At 33.2% G+C, this 22332-nt stretch overlaps 2 protein-coding genes across 3 annotated transcripts; one reads left to right on the plus strand and one right to left on the minus strand.

Moving 5' to 3' along the window:
* The first annotated feature begins 2866 nt into the window (after positions 1-2866).
* On the plus strand, positions 2867-9032 carry LOC138307863 (uncharacterized). Of its 2 annotated transcripts, XM_069248780.1 has the most exons (7): positions 2867-3007; positions 4767-4868; positions 5843-5926; positions 6616-6714; positions 7188-7289; positions 8067-8168; positions 8886-9032. In XM_069248780.1, the coding sequence occupies exons 2-7, from the start codon at positions 4805-4807 to the stop codon at positions 8972-8974; spliced, it is 540 nt and encodes a 179-aa protein (XP_069104881.1). In that variant the 5' UTR covers positions 2867-3007; positions 4767-4804; the 3' UTR covers positions 8975-9032. The 2 variants fall into 2 exon arrangements, with proteins under 2 accessions (XP_069104881.1, XP_069104882.1); XM_069248781.1 differs by lacking the exon at positions 7188-7289.
* Positions 9033-10214: 1182 nt separating this feature from the next.
* Positions 10215-17923, minus strand: LOC138308242 (guanylate cyclase soluble subunit beta-2-like). Its single transcript, XM_069249230.1, has 10 exons — positions 17672-17923; positions 17003-17220; positions 16370-16811; positions 15851-16007; positions 15174-15388; positions 14556-14704; positions 13892-14038; positions 13001-13155; positions 12509-12630; positions 10215-12213 (listed from the first exon to the last, which is right to left on the minus strand). Exons 1-10 carry the CDS (start codon positions 17889-17891, stop codon positions 12161-12163), a joined length of 1878 nt encoding a protein of 625 aa, XP_069105331.1. The 5' UTR covers positions 17892-17923; the 3' UTR covers positions 10215-12160.
* Between the last annotated feature and the right edge of the window lie 4409 nt (positions 17924-22332).

A 22332-nucleotide genomic window follows, 5' to 3' on the forward strand; every position in this document is an offset into this window, starting at 1 on the left:
TATAAAGTACATGCATGTACTTTGACAGACCAAAAACGTCCATGTCATCTAAATAAATTACTAAACATTATGCATAGTGTCTAATTCCCCCAACGAGATAATTATTCTAATTTATATATGTCATACACATACAATGTATAGCAATGCCAACAATCGTTTTTTCTTCAATTATTTTGTTACTATATTTTATTACCATTGATTTAGAATTAACTGTTGTCTCAAAGAACATAATTACAGGGGACATGATGCTAATGGACAAGTGGGTTGCTAAATATTGCTATTTCTCTTTTTTACAGAATCATCATTATGTGCAACTTGCTGCAAGACAATCCTGATGGTGTTTCTGCTGCTTTTGCTGTTAGATCTGTTTCTATTTTGGTTTGTGGGAGACCTAAAGGAAATCCTCGATTCGAAGACATAGGACGATTAACAGCAGACCTTAATCTTATATTCCTCATACACTTATTATATTGAATACAGAAATTAACATAAATCATGTACTTGTTATCACATACTGTAACTACAATGTAACTTTCAGTTTGATGAACTGTGAAAATTAACATTTTGTTACGATGCCGTCCCTTCTATCACGTTATAATTAGCTGATGTAAAGTAATGACGTTACGATGAGTTTTCAGTCCGGCACAGCCATTGGGAAACGCTCCATGTCATATCACATTAGTGACATACCAGTGAAATAGCGAGAATCTGGACTTTTGTGATGGTAAATATGATGTGATATCACAAAAAATATTGGAAATGCACATTAAGACATTTTCATAATTTTCATAATAGCCACACAAATTTATACAGAATAAACTCGATATTACTTTGGACGTCACATACAAAGAAAAAAATAGCAACAAAATTGGTACCATTCGCATGTATGTGTATGATTTTTTTTTCAATTTAAGTCACAATGTACTATTTAGAAAATCTAAAACGTGTGATATAACAAAACCCTCTTTTTTGAAAACCTATCTCGTTCTAGTGATGCTATTAAAAACTAGGATAAAAATGTATAAAATAATTTGATTTTATACAACCATGATGTTCCTATTTCTGGCATATCAATCTTTAGTATGAAATAGGTTGTACTGTGTTCTAAGATGGGTAGGAACACTCTATTTTAGGCTTAGATATTTTTTTCTGTATCACTAAATATAATGTATACACTATAAAACAAAGGCGGATAGGAGAAAGATGTCAAAACATATATGTAATGCTTTCCTTTACGAAACTGAAGTTGATTTAGTAAGTACGAATTAAGCTACGCATACACGTTGAACTCTGACTTGTGATTCATTGACTTCTGATTCAGTTACATTAAATATATATGCATTAAACACTATCTTTACACTGTTTGGCTCTTAACGAGCCTTTTCATTTGCTTAAAGATTTACTCTCAGCCTAAGGGGGTGGGGGATGGCGTCTGTTTGTAACGTCGCTTTAAATTGACTGACGAAAAAAGGCCGTAGTAAATTGAATTATAAGGATTAATTGGAATATATTTCTGTTTATGTTCTGAAGATATGAAACAAAAATCTTAATATCAATAAACTGCGTTCGCTCAGTACACTCAGAATTCTGTGTCATGTCTCCATAATATAAAAAAAATAATTCATGTTAATTATCAAATACAATGCTTACAGTAAGTAACCCTAAACACCATTCTAAGCAAAGAATCTTCCATCAATCCTAAAAAGCAAAACTTTATACGATATGCTATGCATCAAATTAATATAAAACATGATACACATGATACGTACCAATTCATACGTATTAATTTCCCTTGTATTACTAAACATTTATCAGCAGAGACGACACGCCTTTAAAACACCAAAGAAGATATCTATTATTAGCTGCAGCACATCATCTGTGGAGTCTTGTTATACATTGATTTTGATTAGCATAGTTATTTAGAAATGCAGTATACATGTTCTTCTTTAAACCTTGACAGTAATCCATCATTTCATTTCTTTGATATCCAGTGATTTCACCAATGTCATAATTTCACATATGTCATTAGTAGAGCGTTTTTTATTGGATGCGCCTGATAGAAAATCCATTGTGGTGACAGGGCAGAAAAAAATACAGTGCCGTCAAGAAAACCGATTTCGGCGGACTGCAGAATAAAATGGCTGATCTCGCTGGATTCCTTTGAAGTGTGGTCTTTTGTAGTTAAGTGACTGATAAAAAGTATCTTAAATTGGTGTAAATTTCATACGCGATTTTCTTAAACTCGTCTCGCAAAAATAGTTATATGTAAGACTCGTTTTTAGAAAATCATATATGAAATAAACACTCAGTTTTGATCCTATCTATAATGCCTTTACAAATTTAGTAAAATACGGTACTTTGTTTTCCTTTCCAAAATCTTCTATAAAGTTTTCTATTTCGACTTTTATATTTTGGATAATATCTATTTCGTTCCGATATAACAATTAGTTTCCATACTGGAGCATAATAATTATGCTCCAGTACGGAAACTAATTGTTATATCGGATTACACAATTATTGCGTTTTCGATCAGCAATGTGTCATAACTGTAGCAGCACTCATCTTTGAACATTTTATGAAGACAATCGTCGTAAGTGGGATCATTCTTGTCAAAACAGTTAGTATTGACTATGAAGGAGGACAAAGATACAGATTCAACGTATTTTAACAAACACTTAAGTCAAAAATGAAAACTGCATGGATGGCCATCATTTGCTTTCAAGTTCCAAATTTGATGCATTTCATAAAATAAATGTTAGCAGTCATTGTTTTCGTCAATGATACAGTGGAAACCATACTAAGCAGACGTGAAACGACCTCTCCGTATTGTTGTATGTCTATACAACCACGCCAGTCCGACGTGGATAGCCCACTTACATGGTCTGTGGATCTGACCAAGTCTGACGTTCCGTTATAACCCAGCCTGGTGTCACTGTAGGCGATAAGACAGAAGATAAGACAAAGAAATACAATAGATTCTCGTTATTGTCCTCCAGAGCATTGACAGGTATGTTTGTTTTTAACATTTTAGTTAAATCCTCTAATTGTATCGGTCATCGAGCCATTCTATTAGTTTTATTAATTCATCCTGTTCCAAGTTCCTGTTCTTACTTGTAACACACTGATTATACGTGTAACAGCAAACTTTGCAAGATTGTTAACAACGTAACTATTCAATACTGATATCTCATTGTTCGTGTCACAATAGATGACGCAATAAATTATATCAAGTTGCATGTAACACGATTCTAATTTTAGAATATTCCACAAGAAGATAACATGATAGCCGATTAAGCCACCTATTCAAAACAGTTTTAAAGATGACGTTTCAATATCACGTCAGAAATACAATAACACCGTTAAAATGTACGAATGTAATCACGGTTATTTTAACCTACTTACTACCAGTAAAAAAAATTCATGTAATTTTAATAATTCTAAAAAAAGTATTTCTTTCAACGAAATCGTCAATTATCTTCTTTGCTTTATGTTACTACATGTAATATTATGGGTGAAAGCAGGTTTGAATAAAACAATGACTTCTACAAAAATTTTGCATAATGATATTGATTTAGGATTTATTATGGCCAAATCATATTGAAATGTTTTTGATCAGTCAGGTTGTTGTAGCATTCTGTCACGGTATTTAAGATGTTTTAGTAAATCTCTCCTACTGTATCATTGGATATTACATGGCGTCACAATCGATACTATCCTCGACATCAGCCTCAGGTGTTCCGAAACGATCTCTACACACCTAGACTATCTCATAGTAAAACTGGAGGCAGTAGAACAGAACAGGTACTGTAGTCCTCTGATGAACATTAAAGGAGCCGTATAAAGGGACACTGTGGCTGACTGTGTGGGTTTGAAGTTGGATGTCGCTCTCTCTGCAGTTTTCGAAGAAAATCTTTGCAGGCCTGTGATTGGTTCAGATTTTCCCCACTGAGCTGCCTTCAGTTTTATGTGAGATTTCCCAGGAGTGTAGCGATCGTTAATGATCGGAACCCTTGGAATATCGAGGATGAATACCTATCCTGAAGTATCTGTACATTATATGTACATGTTCTGCCGTTGTATTGTCACTCTCTGAGATTCCTTGTATTTCTCATTTCTCCTTAACAATCACTTTATATCATATCTAATAAATAACATATGTATAAATGAAAAATCTTTAAAAAAAAGGTACATAGGGTAGTTTCGAATATCTAAAAATCATGCATGCTACTTACATAAAATTTTAACAAAGAAGAATTCGCGATTTGTTTGTATATTTTAACAGTAACTTGAAGTTTCTGGATAGGAATTTTGCGAAATTAACAATAAACCTTGAAATCACGAAAAGATTGTCTCTGACCCTCGATAATCCAGACACCTTCGTTCCCATCCTTAACCGTCCGATTAAGGCATTTTCCGGACTGCCGAATTCAGTGTTCTTAGTCAATTAAAATTCCTATACGAGCTACGCATCTTGACCTTGTACTGAAATAAATACGTCGTTGGTTATGTTTTTTTTTATATAAGTACGGTAAGAATATGAAATTTCTTTTTTTTAAATATGAAACCAAAAGCCATTTCTGTTTACGTATTATATTGGCCTATATAGCTACCAATCTTGATATGTCTTACGGCAAATGTTTCAAACTTTCTAACCAAGGATCTAATATCTGCGTCCTTGTACTACATTATTTGTATGTTAGATACCGAAAACGTCATTATCTATATTCGGTTACGTTCGACATTCTGTTCAATGCCTTCTATTCCAGGGTCACAAAAACTAGTTCACCATCGTAAGTAGGACATCATGCTGCGGTTCTCTGTACTTATGTCCCTTTGTGTGGCTGCTCTGGCTATGCCTGCAGACAAAGGTAAATGAGGTTAATAAAAAGGAGGACATCATAAATGTTATCTTCGATGTCGGTGTATACGACCTCGACATTTTTTATCACGCCCAGTGCATGTAATTGCATAGGGACCTCCTGAGCCGAGATAAGGGTTTTCATGAAAATAGCAACACAATCTTTGCTTTGAATTTGCGGGTTTTTTCATGGGTAAAAGAACATATTTTTAATAGATAGCGTAAACAATCCCACGCCAATTCATAAAAATAGATAACTCTGCATGTTTAGCTTTATCATTCCAAGGATAGTTTAATCATAACTCGGAATAGCAGATTAAGGTTTTAAATATGTACAGTGAAACGTTATTGATAAACTCGTAATTGGTGCGTTACTGAATACGTGTGAAAAGGCATTGAATGCAACCTCATTAAACCCCCCACGAAGTTAAATAGGTATACCGAAATAGTACTATCCGTCTGTTTGTAGACACAATTTTTATCCAGCAAACTCCTCCTAAACTACGGGTCAGATTTGATAAAATTTTGGACACAGAACCTGACCTTAAGGGCAATTGAGTAAGCTATATAGGGTTCTGTGATGCCCCTATTAATGATGTTATTGTTAGATTTGTGCAGCGTGAGCATTAGTCGTCCACTCTGGCGACAGTTCTGGTAGTTCACTTTAATTTTAGATCAGAGTAAATTTTGAAATTGAAATTTTACAATATATAAATTATATTTACTCATGTGTTACAATATGTCTGCCGTGACGGTTCCTAAGAAATACGTAGGGCGTTTCACCTTGTATTTTCTGTCTCGGGTCCTGGAAGGCTCAGACTATTGGTCTCATACAGAATGACTGAGGTTACAATAATAGTATGCTATTATTCCTATCATTTACAGCTCCTCTTAACCTCTTCAATTATCAGTGATTTCAGTGATTCTATTCAGATAGAATGCCTTAAATAATATGAAATAATAATGATATCAATTGTTTTGCAGGTGCCATCCGAAACTATGATCAACTAGTGAGTAACCTCCAGAACATCCTACATAATATTGGAGATTATTTCAAGAGACCACATGGTACGAATCAATTTCTTAGCTTATTTCATCACATTAAATCATTCTTGCACCATTCACTAATTTTTCATGGGATATTTCTCAGCCAATCCCTCTGACCAATTGCGCCAGATAACCCATCTGGATTGGAATTGTCATACCGTCATGATGGTATGCCGCGTCACAATGGCTTACACCGTCGACAAATCATCATCAGATTTGACCGTCAACGTACCACTGCATGATCATGCTATGTGGAAGCAAAATAGTGATACCCTTCTTGATGCGTGACAACTAAATGCCATCAATGTTGGCGAGCATCGGGGTAAACTTTTATGAATCACGTGGTTTTGATTCCGTTGTCACAAACCAATGCGGTGAAAGATAACACAACTGATCATGATAGTGTTCACCTACACATTTATGAATACCGCATTCGGCTCCATATTGATAGAACGGTGCTAAAATTGATAAAGATGTATGGAACGCTTTATTGGACCAAATTGAGTAAGACTGACATTTCAAACCATGAATCGAATTAAAAAATATATCAGATAAAGAAAAACTATATTATGTTATATATTTTCTACCTGCATGTAAGAGAAACTTAGATTGAAATTAAGTAAACTTGAGTCCTCAAAAAGAAAGAACGACATTTTCGGGACAGTGACGCTTATTGGGTTGAATACATTGATTATTAGTACTTTTTAAAGGTCTGACGTTACGGGGTGAGAGTGATCCGGTTCCCACGGCGGACGCAAGTCTTCTTCATCAAGTTGGCGACTTCTTCAAAGGAAGGTCGCTAAACTCAGGTAAGGTATCATACAATATGTTGTGGTAAACATAGTTTGTGTTCAAGATGTTAAATATATCTAAACTAACCATCGATTTCACATATAAATTACGTCATACAATATGTTTTGGTAAAGATTTTTAACCTGTTTGTTTCCATATACCTATATTTATGAGCTCTTCAACATATTGACACACTATCTTATCGCTTAGGCCTCTGTGCATTGCGTAATTGTCGAAACACTTTTAGAAGATATAAAATGGTATAGGAATATCCTTATGGCTTTGGCTTTTTAATGGGATTGGTGAAATAAAAAACAATCTACAGGGTTCGATGATCGTGTTTTACAAACCCTGTTAACTGTTTTGCACCATTTATAACTCACGGAAAGAACACATATTCGTTCATTGAGTTTATATTTTTGTATTAAAACTTCAGTAAAATCTATTCTATTTCTTTCTTCTGTTTTTTTTTTTTTTTTTTTGCTTAAAGACAATGCATTACGAAGTGAGACCGATCCCGTCCCGACAGCGAACACAAATCTTCTTCATCAGTTCGGCGATTTCTTCAAAGGAAAAAGATCCATGAACCGGGGTACAGTATATACTTTGATGTTTGTTGTTTATTTGTATTTGAAGATTATACCACATGAAATGTCTTGATGGCTTCACCATGGTTTTTGTAGCAAATATCTCAAAAACAAAGGGATTCAAGTGATACGGACTTTTTATAGCTATAACATCTTATTTGACATATTTACCTCAAGTATTTTTTTCTAATATATTTAGAGTTACGCGTATATTCAATTGAAACTTGAATCTGATCTGACAAATAGTTCATTAAATAAGCCCAAAAATCACCTAAAGAATAGAAAACATTTATTTTGCACTCTTACAGCACTAAGTTCGTTATAATTGATTTATGAGTCATATTCTTTTACTATCCGTTTGGTTTTTCAATTAAGTTGTGAATTTTCTGTTCGTATGTCAAGCTCTGTTAGGAAATATTAAATACCATATTTGATTTCAAAGAAAGTATTGTTAATTCGGTCGTTACATTGATACCGAACATTGATATCACTAACTCAAATAATATTTATTACATTTATACATTTTACAGGTATCTTAAATTATACACTATATACCGGTATGAACAGTACAAATCCCCTTCTCATACATGTGTTAATCAACGTTATGTGACGTTATATCACACAAAATATGTCATTTCGTACTTCAGTGTTTCGATCATTTATCATTTATATGCTATGTGGCCTCGATAATGTAGCCATATGCTTATTCGCACTATATGAACCGACGATGTTGCCATTATCAATACGATAAGCACAATATTGTGTTACAGGTAAATTTACAGGTAAATCATTACGTAGCGAAACCGACCCCGTCCCAACATCTGATGGTACACTTCTACATCAAGTGGGTGACTTCTTCAAGGGGAAAAAGTCACTCCACACAGGTACATATAGAGAGTGTAAAATGTAGTTTTACTTATATTTGGTTTCTAATAATTAATTTCATTGCTAGAAATAACAGACGCGTACCCAATATATTAGATTATTATCTACATGAATCTACAATCAATATTCAAAATCATTTTAAAGTTCACGTGTAATGAAGGTGATAATGTTATTCATTTATTATGGTAATGTGTCATGGTGGCCATACAGTTCTGTTCAAATATTGAACTGGTATCCCAATGGTTACATTTTCACATTATGTTGAAACTTTTGATGAACATTATTCCGTCTTTGCATATTACAGAGTGAGATCCCTTGCGGTAGGTATCCATTGTTACGTCATTATTTTGTGAGCGAAGTTCACGTCGTTTTCCCCTAAAAGTATAAAGTTGCGCTCGCAAACACATGACCTGACAATCAATACCTACCCACAAGTGCAGATAACTATTTAATATGTAAATACAGAATATTTCCCTTGAGAAACTTTGCAAGACTTTTAAAATAAATTCAACTTAATGTCTTGTACATGTACTTTTGTATGTTGTTTAGTTTGGTTAGTAATTGATGGTTTTTCTGCGATGATACCGTTATGACTTTGTTATGCTGTTTGATGATTTTTTTTTGCCGTAACCCGACATATGTTTATTAGGACAACGACTGAATTTTGATAGCAATATTAACTATTAATCGTTACTGTTTTTTTACACTATTTTCAGTCCACCAACAGCCGTTGAGTCCACAACTACTGAGCGACATTCTTCACGAACTAGGCGACTACTTCAAAGGAGGAAAACGAACCATATAAATCCACTGCTATCCTTTTTGCGTATATTTTCATATTAAACTTATTGACGAGTCTTAAATCTAATGACTTCTCTACTTTTTGTTTGAGATATATGCCCTTACTCATAAAGTGTTGATTTCCCTATGCAATTGATACTGCAGCGTCAATTCAAAATAATATGTTTTACAGTTTGTTTTTTTTAAGTTTTATGAGGTGTCCAAAATCCTGGAGTAGTCTTAATTAGTCCGAGTTATCTCCCTCTATATTACACTGAGTATAGCGGTAACGTGTTAAACAATAAGCTAATGCCAACACTAGGTCATTTAAGAAATAGTTTAAACCAACATGCTTTCGCGGCTTCTTCATTTCGTGATTTCCATTTCAAAACCATATTACGAAGATTAACATTGGCAAATATTAAACTTAAAGTACAATGGTTATCAATATAAATGATGTAGATATCCATTCACGAGATACGTTTTTACAAAGTTACTTGTGTTGGGAAATTGGTGAAAGTAAATCGCACTCTGAAAGATGGTTTGTAGTATGTCCATATATAAATCCATGGAAAGGCGACAGTGTGAATTCTCGAGTATGACTTTGGTGATAAAGTAGTTCACTTTTGGCTTGGACTTGAGTTATAGTTGCTTCAGTCTACTCTATCCAAGCATGACAGAACACGTTTTTTCTCTTAGATTTATGTACGATGTCATATTCAACACACTACGTTGGTGCAAACGATATTCGACACAGATTAAAAGTTGAAGTTTGAATTATGAAAAATCAAGAACTAAAACAAATGATATATTTGTTATTATATTATTTCGTTACTTAATGGTAGCACTAAAACCAAGACGTTACGGGTTTATTGTTGATAGTAAGCATGCTTGATACATATTATGATACGAATACAATTGTGTTATATGTGATATGCCACACAGTTTGTGCTATTGAAGTATTTCTGAAGAGTTATCAAAGAATCTACCATGAACAATAAAATGAAATGTATGTAATATTCATACATGTTGTATATAATAACTAATTGATTTAGATTTCAAAAATACTCGAACATTCGTTCAGAGGATTGGTATTAGAATATAAAAACGTTATTCGAATATTTCTTACAGAAGTCAGCGTTCCAACGTACAGTAACGTACTAAGCTATCTGATATACCCTTTTTATGGGTTTTTTTATGTTTATGCATTAAGCATAAAAAATTGACAACGCTAGTAGAATAGCATTCCTATTAATTGACGGCTCGTGATAGTTTTTATATCTAAAGTAATATTCAAATAGTCAAATGTTAAACCGACTGAATGTTCGAATAGTAAATTGGTGAAAATGGACATCCATAATACTTTTGCTCGTTTATTCTGTGGAATTATGTTTTCAGTCTAAATCTATTAACTATACTCAAGCATACAATATATCTGTAAAACATCATTTAGTTTGTTCAATGTAAATTAGTTTTATTCGTAATGTCGTTGTACATAAAACTATTAATGCGAAGTATATAATCCTAAAAGTCAAAATTTTACTTGAAACATTTTCGTACAATGACTCCAATAAAATTACTCTGTAGTTCAATGCTCTGACAATATCACCAAACATTCTTTTAAGAAATAAATACCATTTCATTACAGAATAATATCAAATTTGAATAGGTATGTTCAATCGTGTTATGTAGAATATTACGTATAGTATCCAACATCAAAGTATGTCCTCCATAAGAGTTGTCCTAACAACAAACGTAGGTAGAAAAAGCTCGTCCGTCGTAAGGCTGCTTTGAACATCTGCCAGGATCGTAAAGTTTTAAATCACACGTAACTATCCATCCACAGAACGCCACATAATTCCTTCAAGGGTCACTCTAAACCCCCGTTGCTATGGACGCTACCTGCCTAGTGACAAGTATGTAAGCTCTCACAACGGTTAAAACATTGCTCTCCTGAAACGCTGATGTTGGTTAAGTTTGTATAATATCACGATTAGATTAGATGACTCACATATGAAATACGGTTAATAACTTTTCAAGTAAGACATTTCCAAAACTCTAATAATACAAATAAATAATTGTTACCTGATATATTGGAATACACACGATTGAAAAAAAAATACATTAAATTATCAAACCTTAGATTAAAATGTATTCATACTTCTTTGGAAATTCAAATAGACTATACATTTACCCATGGAAGCTATACTTGTATATAACATATGCCTGCTACAAGTTAAATGAAATCATATGCCGTATATACAATAATGTATATACACTGTGATTTTATATAAAATTTATAATACAAATATTATATGGAAGAGCGTCATATTTGACCATGAATTTATATACTGTGAATTACTTTTATTTGCTAAAATGTCCATAAAACCTATTCTGTAGAAGTTTAAAGTTCAATGTCAATTTAATCCTGTCACATCGTCAAGGGTTATATATTCCCACGCGGGCCTCAACAATAGCGTGTTCGGACACTGTAGAAACCATTATTTAGATGTCGTTAATCCTTTATGCTCTTTCGCAGGGGTCATGATGCGCTAGCAAAAAGTCAGCTGTATAAATTAATACAGTAAATCAACAAGCTGATGGCCGTTACTACTAAAACAGTTTTTACTTAAGCCTTTGTTTTATCAGTCATAAATTACATTCACAGTCTGTTTAATGACTATTTAAACACGATAGTTAATCAAAGTTCCGTGTCCAGCGCAGCAACACACATTATCACCATAGCTTTCCGTATTCTAAAATAGCATTTGTCACTAAACGAGATTAGACTATTTATATATCGGACTTAAAAACATGTCGATTATTTGTATCCATCTCATGTGCTTCTTTTCTTTCATTCCATTTCATCCTAAATAGCGTTCATTGCTCGGTAATGAACAAAAGCTTAAAAATTCTCCTTCTGGTATGAAAATCGTTCCGTGTTATATTTCATCAAAGTCATTGTTCAGTGGCATTCCGCTTGGTGCACATGGCTGTAGTGTGCGGTAATTTGACCCATGTTGCATGTCCTCCAGACATATGTCTTCAGAATATCGTCAGCAAATTTTAGATATATAGCTCCTATATCACAGTATCTTGTGAATATACGCTTTGATTTCACCAGTGATAGTGCCCAACAGCTAAAAGATGTCAAAGGCAGGCTACCAAATTCCACATACATTTAACACGTTGAGGATAAATTTCCATTTCCTTAGTAAGCAAAGGTAGCAAATTCACTGTCTCCGGTCGGGGGTCGACTTCCAACTAAAAAAGATAAAAATAGAAAATAGCTAAATAAATCTAGTTATACATCTTGAATTAGCTAAGTATATTAATGTTCGCATCAGCAACTTGAGTAAGTTTCGTATAGTCTTCAAAATAATGATCAAGACAAAAAAGAAAAGGTGAAAATAAGATACCAAATCACCAATGGCACATATCATTTAAGAAGTCTTTGTTGACTTGCCTCCAGAAGATGGTGTCTGGTTAGCTTTCTTGTGATCATGTTCATGACCTTCGTTGATGAAAGCGATGTCCTGATTGGTCAATTTTGACCTACCTACGAGGTCATCGTCTGACGCATGTTCGTTTCCGGTCAGGAAGTACGTCCCAATAGGTCCAAACCCTCTTAGTTCTATACGCCCTCTATCTTCTAAGGTAAAGCCTTTTCCTTTCAGAAGCCTATAAAAAAATATATCACATCATTTAATACCATAGACAAGTGACTAAAGACTACAAACAAAATTTTAAAATGGTCTGCTGTTTCAACGTGTTGTTTGAAAACATAATTCTTTGGTTACAACATGAGCACACAGCATACACATACCGCAGCCTCCTAAAATACGCACTTATTTTAAAAAAGCAAATTCAAATTTCAAGTGCACATAAACGAGAGGCCGTGTTATCAAATATAAATTAATTTCTCTGGCTGTTGTTTTAAGTTACTTTTACTTAATTAATGAGGCAACCAAAATTTCTTGAAATCAAAATGAAGCAATATGCAAAAACTGATTATCTTATGTACAAAATAAGACTATTTAAAAAAAATTACCTGTAAGTCGACGGACTGATATGGATTTTCCCCGGTTCACCGTGACTTTCCATTTTAGAGGCCACTACCGCTGTTTCCCCCAAAACAATAAATCGTGGCAGTTTTGTGCCTACGACACCACAAACCATCGAACCAGTGTGAATACCAATTCTTATCTGTAATAAACCGAGATTAGGGATAAACCTGGACGACATTATATAAGAAAATAAGCGAACTCTTCTACACTTTGTTTTCTTTTCTCTTCTGTCATTTTCCCGATGATATGAAGTTATTTAACCATTAAATCTAGTATCAAAGACAATAATCATAGGAAAATGACATGTTTGGTAGGTTACAATTTAGTACAAATACTATAAAGAAATACACATTAACATGGTGCAAATGTCACCGAAAAGAATATTATGTGTTGCATGTATCTGAGTCGTGACACCTAGGTGTCTTTGACTCAATAGTTCAATGAGGGCGTCCTTTTTAGGATCATTCATATATATGTTTGTTCTGTCAGTTGATACTAATATAGAAATACTCTTGAATGATAAAGGAATCTGATCAAATTGACACTGTGTATATAATGAATTTGGCAAACAAATTGGTTTTAATTATGAGATTATTATTTGTCTTGACTTACATTGTTTAACTGTAAAATTGACATAGATTACAAAATGGAAATAAATAAATAAATAAATAAATAAATACAATAAATAGATAAATAAATAAATAATGCATTCTTTCAACTGCTAAATCCTTCATAAATCTAATGTAGATAAATCCAACAATTTTGTCAAGTAATACAAATATATACCAACAAATAGCTAAAACATACAAAGCACCAGTCACCTACCTGGATTTTAGCACCAGTCACCTACCTGGATTTTAGCACCAGTCACCTACCTGGATTTTGGCACCAGTCATAGGATTTGAAACCTCTTGTGATAGATACATCATTCCGAGTGCGGTGTTGGCGATCCTTTCGGCGTGGTTGTCGATCTTTTCCGGAACACCAGATATTACGAAGTAGGCGTCACCAATCGATTCCACCTTCAACATAGTTAAGTCATTTTGTAATAAACGACTGCAAAACAATATATAAATTATGTCGATCTTATTCATTAAATTAACACATAATATTACTTTCAAGTTATATCAAAGATATTGAGTTTGCTTTTGTTATTTCGTTTATTATAGATATAACACGAAGCGGTATACGATAAGAGTACTTCCTGATATCTCTGTGGTAAAGCTACACAACACAAGCATACAAAATGCATTCAAGTCGATCTCTCTGTAATCAATCTAATACATTGGAAGCGCGTCAATGTAAAAAAAAATGTCCGCCCGTTTTTTTTTTTTTATTTGTTTGGGTTTTTTTTTTGTCTTTATCGTCATAAACCCAAAATATATTGAAAAAAGGCTTATAATTTAATTCAGATACCCAATCAGGTACTAAATAGACATAAATTTATGTGATTTTACTGAAATTTACAATAAAACAAATTCAGTTGCGCCGTATTATAAATTATTTAATAATTCAGTTTGACCAATGCTATATACTTACTCTGTATGTATCGTGTACTTTGGTAACCTTGTCGAACCTTGTATACAGTGAGTTTAGGACCCCCACGACGTCCGAAGGTTTACAATTGGCCACTAGGTTCATAAACTGTACCACGTCACAGAACATGGCCGTCATCTCGGGGAAGTATTCTGGAATAATGAAATGGATATGGGCATCAGCTGATGATTCAATTTCATTTTTGTTTTGCAATTATCCGTGTGTCGTAGATACTGTAGTTAATTGAAGCCAGGTTAGAGCACGAGACATAAACGTCTTTTGTCTGCCATTGTTTTTATGATATATGTATATATATAACTATTATGACATAACTATAAACATGTAAATGTATGACTTCTTATGTTAAATACTGGAAACGTGTAAGCATATCTACCTGATACCATTATAAAATCAACTCCCAAGTCCCAATGAAGCTTTGAGGATTGCTTCAAATACATGAAACGTTGATTAAATAACTTTATCTTTAGACGAGGAAAATTACCGTAGGATAAATGAAATGAAAGTTTAAAATCATCACCACTGTAAAGTGAATGAAATGTCTTCTATATTTTAAAAGGTACTGCTATATGATATGAAGCAAGTACTAATGTATCAGTGTACCTCCATGGTAGGACTTCCCATCTCTGATCATGTTGGCCACCTGTCGAGGGAGGAAGGCGTGATACAGCGAATCGTTCCTTCGTTTCTCACTGTCTAGACTTTTCTGCAGACAGGCCAGTTTTTCTTTGTCTTCTATACTTAATGCCATCAACCGCTGCTGTTCGAGGAGTAGCGTTGTGTCCTGTTCTATCACAGTTGTCTGACCAGACGAAATTCTGTTGTTTCCAAGAATAGGTGTTTATGGATCGAAATATGAATACAAAATGTGTCCATCAGCAGACAATCATATGTTTAATTGGCAGTCCTATATTAATGTTTTTGATTGAGGCACGCTTAAATACTTTTTCTACATTAGCCAAAAGCGTCATTAATATTGAGCAACAAAATGTGATTTTGTATTGTTAGAATGTCTCAATATTAGAATGTATGTTTTATATGTAGCGCTCTTTCAAGGTGTTTGAGCTGTCTAGTCACACAATAAATCATGGTAACTTTTTGGAAATTATGGAAATTTCAATTTCTGTTTTTTGTCTTTCTTTTGATAAACTGAAGATGTATGGATATTTCAAATCAGCCATCTGTCACTTATGATTTGTTAAACTTTATGTTATTTTATTTATTCAAAGAATAAGCTTGGAACAAACATTCACACTTTTTCATGTCAACCAACTACTGACCTGTATGTAAGATCGGTCAACAGGAAGTCACGTGTTGCGTCCCAAATAGGTATGTCGGCCATTTTCATCTGACGTGTTTCAAGATCAGGCCATGATCGTACCACGGGGGAACAGATGAAGAAAAAGAAGTTCCTATCCATCAGCATAAACATCTGGCCTGTTGTATATCAAGTTGTTAATATCATTTGGGAATGTTGCAGGCAATCATTGCAAAGAAACAAAAATAAAAAAAAACTGAGAATAGAAATGAGCATTTACAAATATCAACAGAAAACACTTGTAACTAATTAAATATACAGCGATACCTTTCTATAAAAACACTGAAAATGAGACAAAAACAAAACGGTCACTATAGACAGTTTGTCCTTATAGATAGGTTGAGACTTTCGTTCCAGTCATTAGGTAAATGTAAGAGAAAAAAATGCACGACATACCTGTTATTGGATATAATCTTGTATGAACTTATATATAAATAGTAAAAGAGATATATTTGATAACAATATAAATACAAGAACAAACCTTTGACTTGGAATGGATCATATTGAACGAAATCTTTTGCAAGTCGATCCTTTTGTACTTCTAGGATAAACGGACACATTATAAAGTTTTTGATGTTTTCAAAAGTAAAGTCGGTGCATCTTGGATATTTGAGAGTAAAGAAGTCGGTGACTTTGGCCATTCTGCTCCTGATCGAAGGCATCATCTTCTGTAGCCTGACACCTGTCTGGTACAGTTTCATGTCAGAATCAAATATGAGATGGAAAGGAAAGACATCGATAAACATCTTTGGGTTGATTGCATTCTGGTGTGGATAGCTGGCCACAAAGCCCTTTGAGAAGAGACTGATCTTTGCAATCGCTTTCCATTTTGCCTTGGCGCTACGGTATTTGTTAAGGGGTAAGGCATCCTCTCCCTGTGTCCGGAGAATCTCCTCAATACGAGCACGTACAGCATCGACATCCTAAAAAGAGAGGAAATAAAAAAGAAAAGAATATAATTTATCAATAATTAATAAAGCTTTATTTTTATTTTCAAAACGTGTATTTCGGTTTCAATGGATTGGTATGGCTCTAATGAAATCCACTTCAATATACTCATTTTTTAAATGAAGAACAACATACAATAAATGGTAAAAAGAGATAAGCGTATTACCGTTTTCAGAATTTGTCGTTCTGCGTTCTTAGGTGTTTGTGCTACAAATGTTGGAGGGCCTTCTGTGTCTGGCTGTGCTTCCGGTTTTTTAGCAAGAATATTCATAATAACGTGCTCCCGGTATCCTCTTTCCTGCGCTACTGTCTCTGCTGTTACGGATATTACGGTAACTGTAAGCTGCATGCCATACTGGGACTTCGCTACAGCTGTGAAAAAACCTGAAATGCAGTGAAAAATATGATATGTAGTGAGATCGACATCCACCTCTATCTTATTTAATTATTTTGATGAATATTATGTCACACATTTTAAAATAAATGTTTGTAAAAAACAATGATCACAAATATTGGGGGTCCAAAGGCCCAATAAATGGCCACACCGCAATTATCAAATAAGGGCAAAAGAACACTTTTAACATCCTTTAAAATACTGACATGACCTTTTAGTTATAAAATTTGCAATAAGTTATTTTCTTGAAATGAAAAGTCTGATAATTATAGATAAATGCTTCAATGAATGAATAAATGAAAATATTTTTATTTATAATCAATTAATTGATAATTTTATCTAATTAACTTACTATTTCATTTTATATATTTATATTTGTATTAGTTAATCAATTCATATACAAGGCAAGGTAATTTGCAATCAATGTCTGCCAATATTGACCTGTGATGAAGCAGGTATATCCGGGTCGGACCGAGTAATAGTGAAGTGTCATCCTGTCCGAGACCGAGTCCGCCTCACACCGGAAACTGGGCATCACTTCCTCTTGATATTCCTCCTTTAAATACGTCTGCACGAAGTCGAGATTCTGGATAAATTCTAGCGTGTTGGCACCAAGGTTGCGGATTAATTCGTCATACGAGTTCTTTATCAGGTATTCCATAAAGTACTCCCCAACCAAAGTAAGGAATGGATCTCGTTTGAGACCTGTCAAGGAAATGAAAGGTGTAACACTCATATGTATATCTAGTTTGCATGTACATTATTTGGAAAACTGCATTTCTACTAACAAAGTCTAACGCGAAATATTATATGCTAGTTCACCAAATGGTAGATTTTTTTTGTTTAATGCAGAAATTTAATATTCGCTATCAATTGATATCTAAAGTATTTACATTGATATCTAAAGAATGTACGCATGTACATTGATATCTAGAGAATGTCACATCAGTAATGAGGTAGAAATAGTTCCCTCGATCAAGGATACTTTGTACAATTATTAGTGAACACTTTGATTTCACGTTTGAACTATCTTGCAACGCCACATGATATTTCATTTTATTTCGCGACAAGAAAGTAGTTTACAATTTTTAGTATAATGCCTTTAAGTATGTAAATATCAATCAACAATATCATCTCTGTTTTAATTTAGTCCCCTTAACTTACCCAGGATATTAACTGCGGCATTGATAAACTTTTGTGTGAGGCCGTCATCATGTTTTTCAGTGGATTGGAAGTCACCGCTGTGGTTTACTTCTCTCCTGAAACAACACGAGCACAATTTATGGTACATTTTATAAATAATATTCATACTTCTTTTAAAGTTCCAAATTTACTTTCATACTACCCTATAAATCACTGTGGTTGGAATAATTAACATTGCTTATAATGTAATACACTTTTCAAAAATTAAGAAAAACGTCCAGGAGTTATATTCCAAATGAAAACTAAAGAAAATATTTTCGATAAAGAGGCGTTTTCTACTTTGTTTTTAATTATCAATGCCTAGATGTATATAAATATGTATATATCATATTGTGTAATTTATCATATGTGGGTTTGAATTGGCAAAAGTAATTATTCAAATCGTTTATATCTTTTCTGAAGTACAATGTTTAAATTGATAATTACATGATCATATTTTAGATGCAACCCGTAAAAAATAATTTCAAGTTTTCAAAAAGGTAGAACTCAATAATACTATTATCAATTAAAAAAACTAACTTCTATTTTACTCTGCCTACAAATTCTTTATATTTGAGAAATTATTTAATCCATAAAAAACGTCCTTTTTACTTTGTTACCATATTGAATGCAACGTTGATTACATATTCGCAAAATTGTGGAATTGATATGTTATTACTAGATCGATTTTTTATCAAAATGATAGCTTAACCTTTGCCTGGACTACGGTGTGTGATCTAACGGTCCATATAGAATAGTTCCAATGTGTTTCTCATGAGCGATAGTTAATAGTCATATTTACATATTATGGCCAAGTTTCAAGAAACATTTCTTAACTTTAAATTCCCCATAGGAAAGCCTTTGATATTTTAAGGAAAGCTTTTTAAATTAAGATTTTATCTTAACTTTACTTATGCTCGCCTATGGGGGCGTGGGATTGATTAAAGGTAAGAAATGTTCGTGAAACTATTCTCATATTTTTATCCAATTGCCTGTTTGCGCAAAATGTTAGTTCAAGGTATACTCACAAAATAGATTTCCATTGCGCTTCACCATGTCTGTCTAAAACATAGCTTTTTAGTACCACGTTTAGATGTCCGTACTGAAATTAAATAAATAAAAATAAAAATAAAATAAATAATAAATATATATTTTAAAACAATTATCAATTCATCACATAACAACATGTTTTCAAAGTTAAATTCGTCAAAATAACGATTAAAATAATATATATTAAACGATCGTAGCCTTCACTAATAATAAAAAAGAAAACAGAAGTTTTTTTGTAATTTAAAAGCAATATTCCTTATACGACTTTTGCTGTTTCAACATGACGTCATAAAATAAACAATCCTGGTTCCTTAGCGACGCGAACATGTTTAGACTGATGCCAATTGATGCTCCAACATCAATGTAATAATTTTATATTGAGCAAACAATACAATTAGTGATAATCATTTTCATCATTTTCTCACAGCATTTATAAGAGAAAACATATTAACACTTGAGTTTATGATGATATAAAATATTTTCCATAGAAACGCCTGTAAGAATTAATTTTTTAAAGTGATTTTAGATCAATTTAAAACTAAAGATAATTTATTTCTGATCGTACTGAAACAGTTTTATACGAATTAAGGCTAATGTTACTAATACTTTACCATATTGATTAATTTGAGTCCTGCTTTATCCAAATCAGAAGCGTGTGTCGTCCATTATGTGTGATGTCTAGCCGTGCTCCTGTCCGTACGGTGTAATGTCCAATGTAACACTGACTTACGCCTCCATATGTGTTCCGACTCAGAACTTTATCGGAGACATTCCTCTCCTTGCCTTCCCGTGTCCCCAGTGAAAACCCAGTCACGTGACTGTTGCTGTGAGCCAAGGTATATAAGTTTTTTGTTAAGGGATATAAAATGCTGCGTTGATATTCCTACCTGATTTGAATCGCGTTGTATTCACACAGTATTGTCTAGTAATGTTCCCATCGCATATTATTATCTAGGTATAAAATTTGATATAAAATGTTATATTTCCTGTGTGATTTTCAATGAAAAACCAAACATAAACTTAAATCCGAACTAGAAGTTTACTGTAATTTAAGTCTTAAATTATCTTGTACATCAGTAAATAAAAGTAAATAAAAATTATTTTGTTTAGATTTCATTCATTGTAAATGTTTATTCCTAGTTTACGAATATTATCCTGTTTCAGATCATTTGACACTGGTAAACGGATAGAAATCTTATGAATCCATGTGTTACGTCAGAGAAAAGGTTTGTGGAAGCGTTCCAGATAAAGTTCTAAATGTCTTACTTATAATTTAATCTAAAGGTAGAGAGACTTGATCAAAGAACATGTTTTAAGATTTGATGCGAATAAGAGGTTGATTGGGGTATCACTTTCAAACAATCTAAAGGTATGACCTTTATTGTATTTCATTATTACTGGACATTTTATTGATTATATTTTAGTTGTTTGAATAAGGAGTCTATTACATGCGAGTCTATTACATTAACAAAAAAATTAACTTATGATTTTTTCGTCCACAACTTATATTAGTTTATTTATACAATGAAGGCGCTCCATTTGTTATCATTATTTAAGCGCCCTGGGCGCTAAATACGGCATGATATCGGTAGTTTTATTTTAGCGCTTTACGCGCTGTTTGTGAAGCGCTAATTCGTGTACATCGGTAGATATTGTAAAACGGTATTTCTAGTAATGTACCAGCAAATTACGCTAATTTATATCGGCGTTAATAACTTATAATTTACAGTTTTTCACATTTCCGCTAGACTTTGACTGTGCTAAAGTAAGTACGATTACTTAGTACAAGTATATTAATGTTCTTGTTTAACAAATATAGAACATATAACATATATATGACTCCTCGACTGTTAACAATGTCTGTGTTTGAAAGTGGATGCTTTATACCTTACAAGGTCATTCAAATCGATATATTAATGCATAGAATTGTAACCAGTATTATTAAAAACAAACTACAATTTTAATATTCATTTATACATCAGGTTAGAAAGGTATTCCGATATTCTGCGAATATATTTACTGCAAACTTGAACGCCATATCACGTTTTATATTGAATGCGTTGAGTCAGTAGGCGTATGATCGTAACTCTATTCAGATATTGATATCACATTGCATTGACACGAATCTCAAGCCTGTGAAAGCAACTTGGTGATATGATATGATATTAGATAACGCCAACGGAAAAGACAAATATCTGCTTGCAGGGGGAATTCAGTATGTTATTAATCATAGCAGCCACATGACGACTATAGGAACCATAGCTTTAACAATGGTTCGCCAAGGACATGTCCGTCATTTTCCTGCCGTAGTAACAACTGACTCTAGGTTAAGTATGTGCTGACATTAAATATAACTACGATAAGGTCACTGACATTTGTGACACGTTGTCATATATATGCTATAAATGAAACCCCTACCTAAGGATTAGCTTCAGTTGAAAGTTGTATTTTCAGACAAAACCTTCATAATGTACGTAATATTAATTACCATGTAAAAATGTGTCATTGCGATGACTAATTTGAGGCCCATTGGATAGTGCTTCCGTGATCAAATATACATGTGTACATTCTTTCTTTCGTAATTTGCAACAACCAATTAGTTTAGAGGAGGATACATTCGTGGTTTAATCCGAATGTTGTCACCTCGTTGTATTTTCCTGTTATGCAGTATTTCTATGAAGACAAATAAAAGGACAATACATTTTCTCACCTTTGATAAGACACTTCGACTTACAATGTACGATGTCGTTTTTCGTATTTAGTATTACAGTGTATTTATTTATGCATAGTAATACATATAGATTCAAATAGTCCTTACATGTGTAGTTTATCATGTATTGATATCTTATACTCCCTACATCCACGGAATA

This window comes from Argopecten irradians, chromosome 14 (genome assembly GCF_041381155.1).
Source record: "Argopecten irradians isolate NY chromosome 14, Ai_NY, whole genome shotgun sequence".
Lineage (NCBI taxonomy): Eukaryota > Metazoa > Mollusca > Bivalvia > Pectinida > Pectinidae > Argopecten > Argopecten irradians.

What these genes read in the sequence shown, in the direction of transcription:
- LOC138308242 (XM_069249230.1), bottom strand. Translation starts at nt 17,891, where the DNA reads ATGGAATACCTGATAAAGAACTCGTATGACGAATTAATCCGCAACCTT. An exon ending in AAGTACACGATACATACAGA is followed by an intron (nt 14,039 to 14,555) that starts GTAAGTATATAG and finishes ACTATGTTGAAG; the next exon opens with GTGGAATCGATTGGTGACGC. An exon ending in GTCAGACGATGACCTCGTAG is followed by an intron (nt 12,214 to 12,508) that starts GTAGGTCAAAAT and finishes TATCTTTTTTAG; the next exon opens with TTGGAAGTCGACCCCCGACC.
- LOC138307863 (XM_069248780.1), top strand. Translation starts at nt 4,805, where the DNA reads ATGCTGCGGTTCTCTGTACTTATGTCCCTTTGTGTGGCTGCTCTGGCT. An exon ending in GGCTATGCCTGCAGACAAAG is followed by an intron (nt 4,869 to 5,842) that starts GTAAATGAGGTT and finishes ATTGTTTTGCAG; the next exon opens with GTGCCATCCGAAACTATGAT. An exon ending in AAAAAGATCCATGAACCGGG is followed by an intron (nt 7,290 to 8,066) that starts GTACAGTATATA and finishes GTAAATTTACAG; the next exon opens with GTAAATCATTACGTAGCGAA.